We start from the raw sequence: 13224 nt of genomic DNA on the forward strand, positions 1-13224 counted from the left end.
CGTCTCAGGGTTAGTGGCAGTGACGTAATACTTGTCATTCCTTTGACGTCATCGACTGTGCTGGTTCGGGGCTGGCTGGAGAGTTACGTCCGTATTTTGACAAGTTATTACGTCAATCATGTTCTCCAAGTCAAAATTTATATATCCAATAATCCACGCAGTTTCAAAATACTAATGTTCAGGTAAATTATGCTATAAAAAAAGGCCACTTTGATTGAGCAAAATCCAAAATGGCCGCGGTTAGTATAGTAAGCCCAAAAATTTGCGAATTTTCAAAACTTTTTTGACTGCCTAGATAGTTTTAGATTAAGGGTAGAAGCGTGACTGTCACTAGTCAAAGTGTCATTTTTTAAAAAACTGTCAAAACTGTCAATAATCTCCGAAACTGTGCCAGTTAGAGCAAAATAGACATCAGATTCGTGTTTCCTAGTTTGGAATTAGTAAAAATAGATCACTTTGATTGAGCAAAATTCACTATGGCCGCTTTTAGTATAGTATGCCCAAAAATTCCAAATTTGAGTAAAAGTTTTGTGCATTTTCTAAAAAAATCGCCCATCACTATCTTATTTGAAACATTCATGTAAAAACACATTATATGACAAAAAAAACTAATGAACAGGGGGGGGGGGTCTTATTCAACAAAAACAAAGCTTTTTAAATCACCGGAAAAACGCTTAAACTGACAAAATATCAAAGAAAATCTTGAGAATTAAGACGTCACAGTTAATGTCGTCACTGCCATTTCTCCTGGCACAAAGTATAGGTATACCTACGTATAGGAAATCTCAACTTAATAGGATTGTTTTGTTTGGAAATTTTAACCATACGCATTAAATTTTGATTTAAAAATTACCAAAGCCGAACATACTGGAGGCTGTCAAAAAAATGACGTAAAACAACTAAAAATTACGTGGGAACATCCCAACCCGATTCAACAAATTGGTATGCGAAAGGTCATTAACAAAACGATCAAATATGCGGTACGTTAGCAGGAAAATCGTATAAAACGGGTCAAAATCGAATTAAATTGACTTGAAAAAATAAACGAAAAGGTACGCCTCGAGAAAATGTTATTTACGTTGGCAGTCCCGAATTATTTTTGGCGGGCCTAATGATTAAATAGTGTAAACACTCGTATAGTGAGCAAATCCGGGGATTATCTTGTTTGTTTACTATTTTACGTTGATTTAATATTTATTCATTTTATTGTAGCAAACAAAGAAAAGCTGTGGTTGAAAATTGGTTTTTAATCTGGAAATTGCCTTGTCAGTTGCAGTTTTCCTTCATGGATAACGTGGACACGGCAATAAAATTTAATAAAAGTCTTATTGCACTGCAATTGATAATTGAGGGGAAGATTGAGGAAAAGAGAGGAATCGACAGGAAAAAGATGTAATTCTCCAACAATTGTAAATGTTCTGGGCAGAATTAATTTTTCCATGTATTCAATATCTTGAATTCTCAAGTTTATCAGTTCATTACATCGACATGCCCCTGATATGCCGTATACTAAAACAACCTAAAAATGTTGAATATAGGTATTAAAAAAAATCATAAATTCATTTTTGTTTCGGATCTTACCTTCATGGCTAAATATTTTTTGTCAGGTGCTTCTGTTAAAAAAGTGTCTACTTGGTCCTTGGTGAAAGTTTTAGACTTTTTAGCTGCATAGTTTTCAGTTTTTCGCTTTAAAAATGCTTACTGTCTTTAATATTTAGCTCAGCTTTAAGCATGGAATATTGTGCCCACATTGTCGAACTCTTCAATGATTTACTTAAATTGGCAAAATAGGCCAATACAACATTTTCGGTAAAATTGACCGCTTGCTGTTCTCTGGCCCAAGTGGTGAATTTATTGTACGCTCGTTCATACATTTCGCGGGACCTGCCAGGAATCAAATTATTTAGCGTATTTGACGCTATTGCTGCTAAAGCAGGTGGTGTACAACTTATTTTATCACTATCACTCATTTCGGCAATTTAGGTCACTTTACGGCTTCACTGAAACTTTATTTGACAATACAACAACGCAATTAGTAGAAGGTGTTTGAATTTTGAATTAGTGTGCCATGGACATCACGATTTTTGACAGATGACACAGTGAAAGCCTAATAAGGTAAACATAGGATGTGTATCGTTTCCTATCCAGGTTAACCGATTAATTCGGACTGGTAAATATACATATATAACGGTTACTGAAAAAATATCAAGAGCAAATGGCCGATAACATTTTTGAAAGCCTATTTTCAAGAACCGCGTTCCGTGTAAATTCGGAGCGCGTAACCGTAATCGACAGATGACGCTAGACAGCCATGATACGCCCTCTGTTAGACAACTTTGGAAATAGCTTCTTGTTGTTATCGTATTAGCCGTGTTGTGTCAATCAGTTTTTGTCTTTTTGTGTCAGTCCGTTTGTTTATTGTTTATATTTTGAATTTGATCACAAATTTAGCCCTGACACCTTCAGGAAAACTGTATTTCAGAATAAGAACATGAAAGGATTGTATTGTAGAGCCAAGCCTGACAAGCCAATCAAAGCAAAGTAAGTGTTGCATTAATTTCATCTGCTTTTTTCTAAATGCAACGCTTTTAGCCTGGATCAAGTTCTGGACATTATTTTTTGACCTCCTAGGATATGAAATAGCCTTTCTACGCCGGCAGTACAGGTACACAATAGGCTTATTTTAGACCGCTTGAAAAAAAAATAATTTGGCATCCCTGGGATCTATTTTTTGCAAATTAGACACCAGGTTCAAGAAATGAAATCTTCAGAACAACTCAGTCCCGAGACTGAATTGTCTTAACAGAAACACGTGTTGGTAACACACAGAAATTAAAAATAACTCTAAAAAAACAATCTAAAACGTTTTGAGGTACTGGATTTGAACTGTTGTAGTGGTTATTTTAGACTCGTCTAATGACGCATGTTCCTTGAGGTAAACTGCTATAACAGAGCACTTTTCTCTCGCGAATTCAAAGCCAATATCAATCATTATCACATTAATGATGCTTTCCAGTTTGTTTATTATACGTACTTAAACGCAACGCAGAACAGATTGACGGCTTTTAATTAAAATCCATATTTTATCTAGTTTTAAAATGGACCGGGACGCGATCCAAAAAAAAACTGATTTTCCTCCTGACCCAGAAAAATTCTAAAAGGACCTTCGCACGTAAACCGTATAATTTTCACGGGCAATTTGACTTTTTCGTGCAGACAATCAGTCTAATAAAACTTATTCGGGTCGAGGTGTAGGTTGTTGTTTCGTGGTTGAAAACCATACAAACCTAACCTAAATCTGTATTTAGAGGTGAAAAGATGCTTTTTCTACCAATCACAAACTACCCACGGTGCTTTTACGGAACATATGCTTGCCATTACACCTAAAATGCCAGCAAGTTTCGAGAATCTTTCAAAGTAAAAAACCTTGAAAATTTTGGAGTATTATAGATGGCAACCAGATTGAAATAGAGCAATCTACCATGTTGGCGTCACCCTGTAGCTTTTTAAAGGAGATACGGGCTGCTAACTTAGTGAGCGCGAACGGTAAAATTGACATAACTCACATTCTAAACGTTGTATTAACGTGATTTTCTATTGAAACGTTCCTGAGATATTGTGTCAAAACTGAAAAAAACATGAGTGAATTTGGCGCCCTCTAGCGGCTAAACGGGGCAACTTAGCCGTACCCACTGAACGTCACGTGATAGCCCCATTCATTGTCTTTCTTTTATTAAACGGTGGTTTCATACAGGGTGTTTCAAATAAGCGAGTTATGAACGATTTTCTGGTGCACGGTTAGTCTAAATTATGGATTTTTTGAGCCTACTATATACTAACGGCGACCATTTTGGGATTTTGCTTAATCAAAGTGACTTTTTTAATTAATTTCAACCTGGAGAACGCAAATCTGAAAATCTGAAATTATGTCAATTTTGACCGTGGCACCCTTGCAAAATGACATTTTCACAAATGCCACTTTACGTCATTTTTGTACTATTAACCTGAAGGTATTTAGGCAGTTGAGGTTAATTTTAAAAATAAAAAATTTTCTGAAAAAAATCAGGAGGTATCACCCTTAAAATTTGTTGACAATTCTAATTTTTAATTTTTTAAGGTCAAACAGTGCATGGTACTAAAAAAGTGTATAGAACGTAAAAGTTGCATCCCATGGAGGTTCATTTGTGGTAAAAATTTCAGACCTCTAACCTGAAACGTTCCTGAGATATTAAGCAAAAACTGCAAAAAACGAGAGCCAAATTTGACACCCTCTAGCGGCTAAACAGGGCAACTTAGCCGTGCCCGCTCAACGTCACGTGATAGCCCCGTTCATTAGCTTTCTTTTATTAAACTGTGGTTTTATACAGGGTGTTTCAAATAAGCGAGTTATGAACGAATTTCTGGAAAAGTGCACCAAAATTTCGCTCAAATTGGGAATTTCTGCTTTTGAGGGGGGTGGTCAAAGTAAGGCTGCTAGAGCAAAAATAATTGAATATCGATACAAACATTTTACATCAAGTAGTCCTAGAATTTGCCGTAGATTCCAAAAATCGAATAAAAAATTGGTGATCCTATTTGAAAAATTATAAGTTTGTTGCTGAAATTTGGGACACCCTGTATACTGATGGATTATCTAGGAATAAAGTAGACGCAAATATCTATAAAATTCATATTTGGTAACTTTTTGATAAAATGAAAATTAAACAAGTCACGAGGATGTTAAAAATTCAATGAATCACCCTGTAAACTACTCCATTGTATTGTCAATAACTCGGTTTGATAATTTGACAGTTTTCACTTTGACAGCCTATAACCCTGTTATTTTGGCAGTTACAGGATAGTTTAATATACCAATTTGTAGCCCTTAAAATTCTCTTTTAATCACCCTGTATAGTGTTTTTTCCTAAAATGTCGAATAACTGAGTTATTTACTGTTAAAACTGAATTGTTTGCTGTAAAGTTTGAATTTGACAGTTTTCACTTTGACCGCCCATAACTCTGTTAATTTGACAGTTACAGGGTGGTTCAATATACCAATTTGTAGCCCTTGAAATTCTCTTTTGACCACCCTGTAAACCATTCACCGATTCTCAGTGGAAAACAACCAGTCTTGCTTGCAAACAAGCCTATTACCAGATTTTTAGTAAATAATTCAAAGTACCTACATCGTGTTCTAAAAAACAATTTGGGATCCACTCTAAAAATACGTAACATATTCTCCCTGACATTTAGCTGGGAGTGCAACGCACCTGATGACGCGTCTACCAGGCACTCAGCCAGGACTTCCAACACACAGGGTGACCCAGATTCCTAAAATTTGATGATTTTTCCTCCCTCTCTAGCCTAATCTCGAGTGATCTTTTAAAATAATTTGATGAAAAGAGTGGAAATAAAAGCGTACTTTTCTTATCTGGCGCCCTTCGCCTTTTTAGCATATCCAAGAGGAAATTGACCCAAATTGAGAGGCTTATTGAGGCTTCCTTCAGCTCGAGGACGACAAAAGAATGGAACATTAAAGAAAATAACAATATACTCTCTTGCGTCTCAAATGTGTTTCAAATGTATTGTGTGGTATATTCAATTTTAAATTGAGAAAATTTTGCCTCAATAATAAATTACGATTCTAAGATCGTAAACCGAAAACTAAATGGAACATTATTTTGGGACACTCTACAGAACAGAAAATGCTCTTTAAAATGCCGCAAAAACGAAGTTTCTACGATTAGCCGTTTTCGAGATATTTCATTTCTTTCAAAGCAAACTTTGGACAACTCCCACCACTTTATTTGAAGAAATTTTGAGAAAATTCTTCGTAGAGAATACGGGATTACTTTTATGAGATTTTTACTGTACTTTTCTTATTGGGACACCCTGTACATGGCTGGAAAGTTTTAAGACATTTTTGTGAGCAATTTTTGGAAGATTTTCTTTAGATTAGATATCCAAATGATATCTAAAAAATTCTGACACAAACAATGAAAAAAAAGTAATGTTTCCTTTGTCAGTGATTATCATATCTTCTTCTCCACTGTTTACGTGCTCTTCCAGCATAAAAAAGCAAGAAAAATGAAATTATCATAACCCGCAAATTTGAGGAGAGCAATTTCAGAAAAATTTTAAAGTGCTTTTTTTGTGCTTATCTCACCTAATTTAATGTTCTTTTGTATAAATATGCCCTTTGCTGTGCATTGGAACCCTTATAGAGCAAAATAAAAATTTGCCAAAATTGCACTTTTGACAAAAATTGAATTTTCAGACTTTTTGAAAAATCGTAGCTCTTTTATTTAAATTCGCAGAAAATTCGTTCCAACGCCATTCGAAAAAGCATAAAAAATACTACAAAATGGGTTAAAAATGGCCTCTGTAGCTCCTCCCGTTACCGAGATATTGAATTTCAAAAAGTACCTAAAAAACCTCTCTAATACCCCCCCATTCTTTAAATTTTTTTGAAAAGTGAAAAATTTTAAAGTGCTTTTTTTGTGCTTATCTCACCTAATTTAATGTTCTTTTGTATAAATATGCCCTTTGCTGTGCATTGGAACCCTTATAGAGCAAAAAAAAAAATTGAAAATTTTGACAAAAAATGGCATTTTTCGAATTTCTGAAAGGTTCAAAGTGGTTATTTCCCTTAATTTGAGGTCCTTTGGTATAAATATATCCTTTGCTGTGCATTAGAACCCTTATGGAGCAAAATAAAAATTTGCCAAAATTGCACTTTTGACAAAAATTGAATTTTCAGACTTTTTGAAAAATCGTAGCTCTTTTATTTAAATTCGCAGAAAATTCGTTCCAACGCCATTCGAAAAAGCATAAAAAATACTACAAAATGGGTTAAAAATGGCCTCTGTAGCTCCTCCCGTTACCGAGATATTGAATTTCAAAAAGTACCTAAAAAACCTCTCTAATACCCCCCCATTCTTTCAATTTTTTTGAAAAGTGAAAAATTTTAAAGTGCTTTTTTTGTGCTTATCTCACCTAATTTAATGTTCTTTTGTATAAATATGCCCTTTGCTGTGCATTGGAACCCTTATAGAGCAAAAAAAAAAATTGAAAATTTTGACAAAAAATGGCATTTTTCGAATTTCTGAAAGGTTCAAAGTGGTTATTTCCCTTAATTTGAGGTCCTTTGGTATAAATATATCCTTTGCTGTGCATTAGAACCCTTATGGAGCAAAATAAAAATTTGCCAAAATTGCACTTTTGACAAAAATTGAATTTTCAGACTTTTTGAAAAATCGTAGCTCTTTTATTTAAATTCGCAGAAAATTCGTTCCAACGCCATTCGAAAAAGCATAAAAAATACTACAAAATGGGTTAAAAATGGCCTCTGTAGCTCCTCCCGTTACCGAGATATTGAATTTCAAAAAGTACCTAAAAAACCTCTCTAATACCCCCCCATTCTTTCAATTTTTTTGAAAAGTGAAAAATTTTAAAGTGCTTTTTTTGTTCTTATTTCACCTAATTTAATGTTCTTTTGTATAAATATGCCCTTTGCTGTGCATTGGAACCCTTATGGAACAAAAAAAAAAATTGAAAATTTTGACAAAAAATGGCATTTTTCGAATTTCTGAAAGGTTCAAAGTGGTTATTTCCCTTAATTTGAGGTCCTTTGGTATAAATATATCCTTTGCTGTGCATTAGAACCCTTATGGAGCAAAATAAAAACAACGCCATTCGAAAAAGCATAAAAAATACTACAAAATGGGTTAAAAATGGCCTCTGTAGCTCCTCCCGTTACCGAGATATTGAATTTCAAAAAGTACCTAAAAAACCTCTCTAATACCCCCCCATTCTTTCAATTTTTTTGAAAAGTGAAAAATTTTAAAGTGCTTTTTTTGTTCTTATTTCACCTAATTTAATGTTCTTTTGTATAAATATGCCCTTTGCTGTGCATTGGAACCCTTATAGAGCAAAAAAAAAAATTGAAAATTTTGACAAAAAATGGCATTTTTCGAATTTCTGAAAGGTTCAAAGTGGTTATTTCCCTTAATTTGAGGTCCTTTGGTATAAATATATCCTTTGCTGTGCATTAGAACCCTTATGGAGCAAAATAAAAACAACGCCATTCGAAAAAGCATAAAAAATACTACAAAATGGGTTAAAAATGGCCTCTGTAGCTCCTCCCGTTACCGAGATATTGAATTTCAAAAAGTACCTAAAAAACCTCTCTAATACCCCCCCATTCTTTCAATTTTTTTGAAAAGTGAAAAATTTTAAAGTGCTTTTTTTGTTCTTATTTCACCTAATTTAATGTTCTTTTGTATAAATATGCCCTTTGCTGTGCATTGGAACCCTTATAGAGCAAAAAAAAAAATTGAAAATTTTGACAAAAAATGGCATTTTTCGAATTTCTGAAAGGTTCAAAGTGGTTATTTCCCTTAATTTGAGGTCCTTTGGTATAAATATATCCTTTGCTGTGCATTAGAACCCTTATGGAGCAAAATAAAAATTTGCAAAAATTGCACTTTTGACAAAAATTGAATTTTCAGACTTTTTGAAAAATCGTAGCTCTTTTATTTAAATTCGCAGAAAATTCGTTCCAACGCCATTCGAAAAAGCATAAAAAATACTACAAAATGGGTTTCTTCCATTGAATTATTAGGAATAATTCAATGGAAGACTTTTAGAGAGGACATAATGACCCGTGCAGCACGAAACCCGAGGGAAAACGAAATTACCCTTAAAAATAGCGAATATTTAGACGTGAGCAGAGAAGTTTTGAGTGAAAATGCACCACCCTACTCTACGTTTTCTTTTGAAGTTTAAACAAGACCCGCTTCTCGTTAAATAGATATATTCACTAGAGGAAAATTCAATTTCCCAGATTGGAGAAGTTGGGAAAACCGATGACGACGCCACTGCTATAGCATAATGAGTTGCAGCATTGATTCAAACGAGATCAGGCATGCAACACAACCCAGGCTAGATTTATGCACGAAGGAACTGGGTGCTCAAAGCAAAATGCAAACGAATTTTTCCGCATTTAAATTTTAAATCGTTCCCACGTGGGAAAACTACCGCATTTCCCCATTTTCGTTCCAATTGTATAAAACACTCCCTGACCTAGAACCGTCACTATAAAAATTAACCCCGAACCTGTTGAACCAATCCCCAGTCAGACACAAACGAAACTGGCAGAATCGATACAATGCTGTTTTGTTCGTTACTTTGGTTTGTATTTCATTTTGAAATTGCCTGAAGAATAGTTCATTCATCAAATAGCTTTTTAAAACAATTTGTTTCGATTTAGGCTGATAAGGGTCAATAACTTCAGTATAACTCTAAAATTAGCCTCTGGATTAACTGTTAGTTATAAAAATAGCCATAAGGGAGTGATTCACAGTCAAGAACAACGTATACTTTTGCTACGTTGACAAATCAGTTGTTTTAAAACAAACTTTTTAAGGGTAAAATTTCCCTTCTAAAACATTATTTTGCTGAAGATTCAGTAATTTAGTTCTACTTTAAGATTAAAATAACTTTCAAAAGCTTACGTTCTTCAGGTTGATGTAATCATCTACTTTCAATATTTCAGGCTTATTTTAAGAAAGTATTTTCCTCACATTAAAAAGGTATTAATTTCCACACTTTCTTTAACTAGTTCAACGGAGTAAGTATTTTTTTTCAATTTAAACTTATACTTTTTTACTTACCCTTCCGCTGGAATCAGTGGCGTTCAGGTCAGTTTCGGTGATGCCAACGGCCAAAGCCCTGCGCAGCTGATCGCGCAGCTCCTGGTCGTCTCCATCTCGGGCCGCCTTCAGCAGCGCCTGCCCCCCAGGAGACACCAGAGGCTCGTGGGGGGCCTGATTGGATGTCGGGGACAGCGTGCCTCTGATGTACCGGCCAGTTGGGTGGACTCGATATCTGACACCTATTGACATTTGAAATTGACATAGTGTTCATAGTATTTGATTCAATCAGATGATTATGAGAGATTAGTAAGCTTTCCATAACTTTTATTAGGCTTGAAAGGCTTTCAGTACTATTTAAGAGGCCTTTGGCAATTTTAACAAAATCTTGAAAGGATCAGCAGTCTTCAAGAAGCTTCTGGCAAGTTTTGAGGAGATTTCAGTAGAATTTAGAGATTTTTGGCAATCTCTGGTACATTTTCAACAATGTTTAATAAGTGACTACAAGTGTCTAGACTGGTTAGGTTTAGAGGTTTCTGAATTTTGCAAAATGATTGTAGAGGCCTCAGGCATTTGTGAACATGTATTTCAATGTTTAGGATTCTTGTAAAGACTACTCAGACACTTCTGATGATATTTTCAACAGTACTTTAAAGGCTTCTACAATTGTAAACATGTCTTGCAATGTTTAGGATACTTGTAAAGGCTTCTGGTAAATTTGTAAGGTTTCTACTAGTACTCAGACACTTCTGATGACATTTTCAAAAGTACTTTAAGGATCTCTGCAATTGTGAACATGTCTTGCAATGTTTAGGATACTTGTAAAGGCTTCTGGTAAATTTCTAAGGTTTCTACTAGTTTTCTGACACTTCTGATGGCATTTTCAAAAGTACTTTAAGGGCCTCTGACAATTGTGAACATGTTTTACAATGGTTAGGATACTTGTAGAGGCTTCTGGTAAATTTCTAAGGTTTCTACTAGTTTTCTGACACTTCTGATGGCATTTTCAAAAGTACTTTAAGGGCCTCTGACAATTGTGAACATGTTTTACAATGGTTAGGATACTTGTAGAGGCTTCTGGTAAATTTCTAAGGTTTCTACTAGTTTTCTGACACTTCTGATGGCATTTTCAAAAGTACTTTAAGGGCCTCTGACAATTGTGAACATGTTTTACAATGGTTAGGATACTTGTAGAGGCTTCTGGTAAGTTTCTACTAGTACTCAGACACTTCTGATGACATTTTCAACAGTACTTTAAAGGCTTCTGCAATTGTAAACATGTCTTGCAATGTTTAGGATACTTGTAGAGCCTTCTGGCAAATTTGTAAGGTTTCTACTAGTACTCAGACACTTCTGATGGCATTTTCAAAAGTACTTTAAGGATCTCTGCAATTGTGAACATGTCTTGCAATGTTTAAGATACTTGTAAAGGCTTCTGGTAAATTTGTAAGGTTTCTACTAGTACTCAGACACTTCTGATGACATTTTCAAAAGTACTTTAAGGATCTCTGCAATTGTGAACATGTCTTGCAATGTTTAGGATACTTGTAAAGGCTTCTGGTAAATTTGTAAGGTTTCTACTAGTACTCAGACACTTCTGATGACATTTTCAAAAGTACTTTAAGGATCTCTGCAATTGTGAACATGTCTTGCAATGTTTAGGATACTTGTAAAGGCTTCTGGTAAATTTGTAAGGTTTCTACTAGTACTCAGACACTTCTGATGACATTTTCAACAGTACTTTAAAGGCTTCTGCAATTGTAAACATGTCTTGCAATGTTTAGGATACTTGTAGAGCCTTCTGGCAAATTTGTAAGGTTTCTACTAGTACTCAGACACTTCTGATGGCATTTTCAACAGTACTTTAAAGGCTTCTGCAATTGTAAACATGTCTTGCAATGTTTAGGATACTTGTAGAGCCTTCTGGCAAATTTGTAAGGTTTCTACTAGTACTCAGACACTTCTGATGGCATTTTCAAAAGTACTTTAAGGATCTCTGCAATTGTGAACATGTCTTGCAATGTTTAGGATACTTGTAAAGGCTTCTGGTAAATTTCTAAGGTTTCTACTAGTTTTCTGACACTTCTGATGGCATTTTCAAAAGTACTTTAAGGGCCTCTGACAATTGTGAACATGTTTTACAATGGTTAGGATACTTGTAGAGGCTTCTGGTAAATTTCTAAGGTTTCTACTAGTTTTCTGACACTTCTGATGGCATTTTCAAAAGTACTTTAAGGGCCTCTGACAATTGTGAACATGTTTTACAATGGTTAGGATACTTGTAAAGGCTTCTGGTAAATTTCTAAGGTTTCTACTAGTTTTCTGACACTTCTGATGGCATTTTCAAAAGTACTTTAAGGGCCTCTGACAATTGTGAACATGTTTTACAATGGTTAGGATACTTGTAGAGGCTTCTGGTAAATTTCTAAGGTTTCTACTAGTTTTCTGACACTTCTGATGGCATTTTCAAAAGTACTTTAAGGGCCTCTGACAATTGTGAACATGTTTTACAATGGTTAGGATACTTGTAGAGGCTTCTGGTAAATTTCTAAGGTTTCTACTAGTTTTCTGACACTTCTGATGGCATTTTCAAAAGTACTTTAAGGGCCTCTGACAATTGTGAACATGTTTTACAATGGTTAGGATACTTGTAGAGGCTTCTGGTAAATTTCTAAGGTTTCTACTAGTACTCAGACACTTCTGATGACATTTTCAACAGTACTTTAAAGGCTTCTGCAATTGTAAACATGTCTTGCAATGTTTAGGATACTTGTAGAGCCTTCTGGCAAATTTGTAAGGTTTCTACTAGTACTCAGACACTTCTGATGGCATTTTCAAAAGTACTTTAAGGATCTCTGCAATTGTGAACATGTCTTGCAATGTTTAGGATACTTGTAAAGGCTTCTGGTAAATTTCTAAGGTTTCTACTAGTACTCAGACACTTCTGATGACATTTTCAACAGTACTTTAAAGGCTTCTGCAATTGTAAACATGTCTTGCAATGTTTAGGATACTTGTAGAGCCTTCTGGCAAATTTGTAAGGTTTCTACTAGTACTCAGACACTTCTGATGACATTTTCAAAAGTACTTTAAGGATCTCTGCAATTGTGAACATGTCTTGCAATGTTTAGGATACTTGTAGAGGGTTCTGGTAAATTTGTGAAGTTTTTACTAGTACTCAGACACTTAAGTACTTGAAGACCTTCTGGCAATTTTAAAAACATCATGGTAAGAACAAATTTGACCAGTTTTTGTATAGGTTTAGTAAAACCTAGTTTTACTAGTCAGTTTGTGACTGTTAAAAGGTTAACTGAGCAAAATGTTCTAACCAAGTAAGAGTAACTCAAATCATATTCCTACTCTAATAAACAGTAAAACATTTCATTTAAAAATGTCAAACAAAACGAGAAGACAATAATGAAACTTAGTCTGTCGATCGGGTAAACCTATTATCCTAAAGGAATCCGGGTCGTTCCATATATATTGTCGCAAATACCCGATCCACAGGAAGTTTCTAGGTTAAATTCCAAACTTTAATACAACAGTGACAGTCGTGACGATCCATTGATCTATAGTGATGAAGTGGAAAGTG

General features: G+C 34.8%; 1 protein-coding gene and 1 long non-coding RNA gene across 2 annotated transcripts in view; one reads left to right on the plus strand and one right to left on the minus strand.

Moving 5' to 3' along the window:
- Positions 1 to 13224, minus strand: part of LOC145731418 (uncharacterized) — a 29376-nt gene that overhangs the window by 8829 nt on the left and 7323 nt on the right. Inside the window, exon 4 of the mRNA XM_081983206.1 lies at positions 9654 to 9874. Within this exon, the coding sequence (XP_081839332.1) occupies positions 9654 to 9874 (221 nt within the window). The remainder of the gene's footprint in view (positions 1 to 9653; positions 9875 to 13224) is intronic.
- Positions 1456 to 5407, plus strand: LOC145731849 (uncharacterized). The gene is made up of 3 exons (XR_014178892.1): positions 1456 to 2541; positions 2593 to 2665; positions 5233 to 5407. It is a non-coding gene; the product is annotated as an uncharacterized LOC145731849 (long non-coding RNA).

The sequence above is a fragment of the Ips typographus genome, linkage group LG7 (assembly GCF_016097725.1).
Source record: "Ips typographus isolate SLU linkage group LG7, UJ_Ityp_2.0, whole genome shotgun sequence".
Taxonomy (NCBI): domain Eukaryota; kingdom Metazoa; phylum Arthropoda; class Insecta; order Coleoptera; family Curculionidae; genus Ips; species Ips typographus.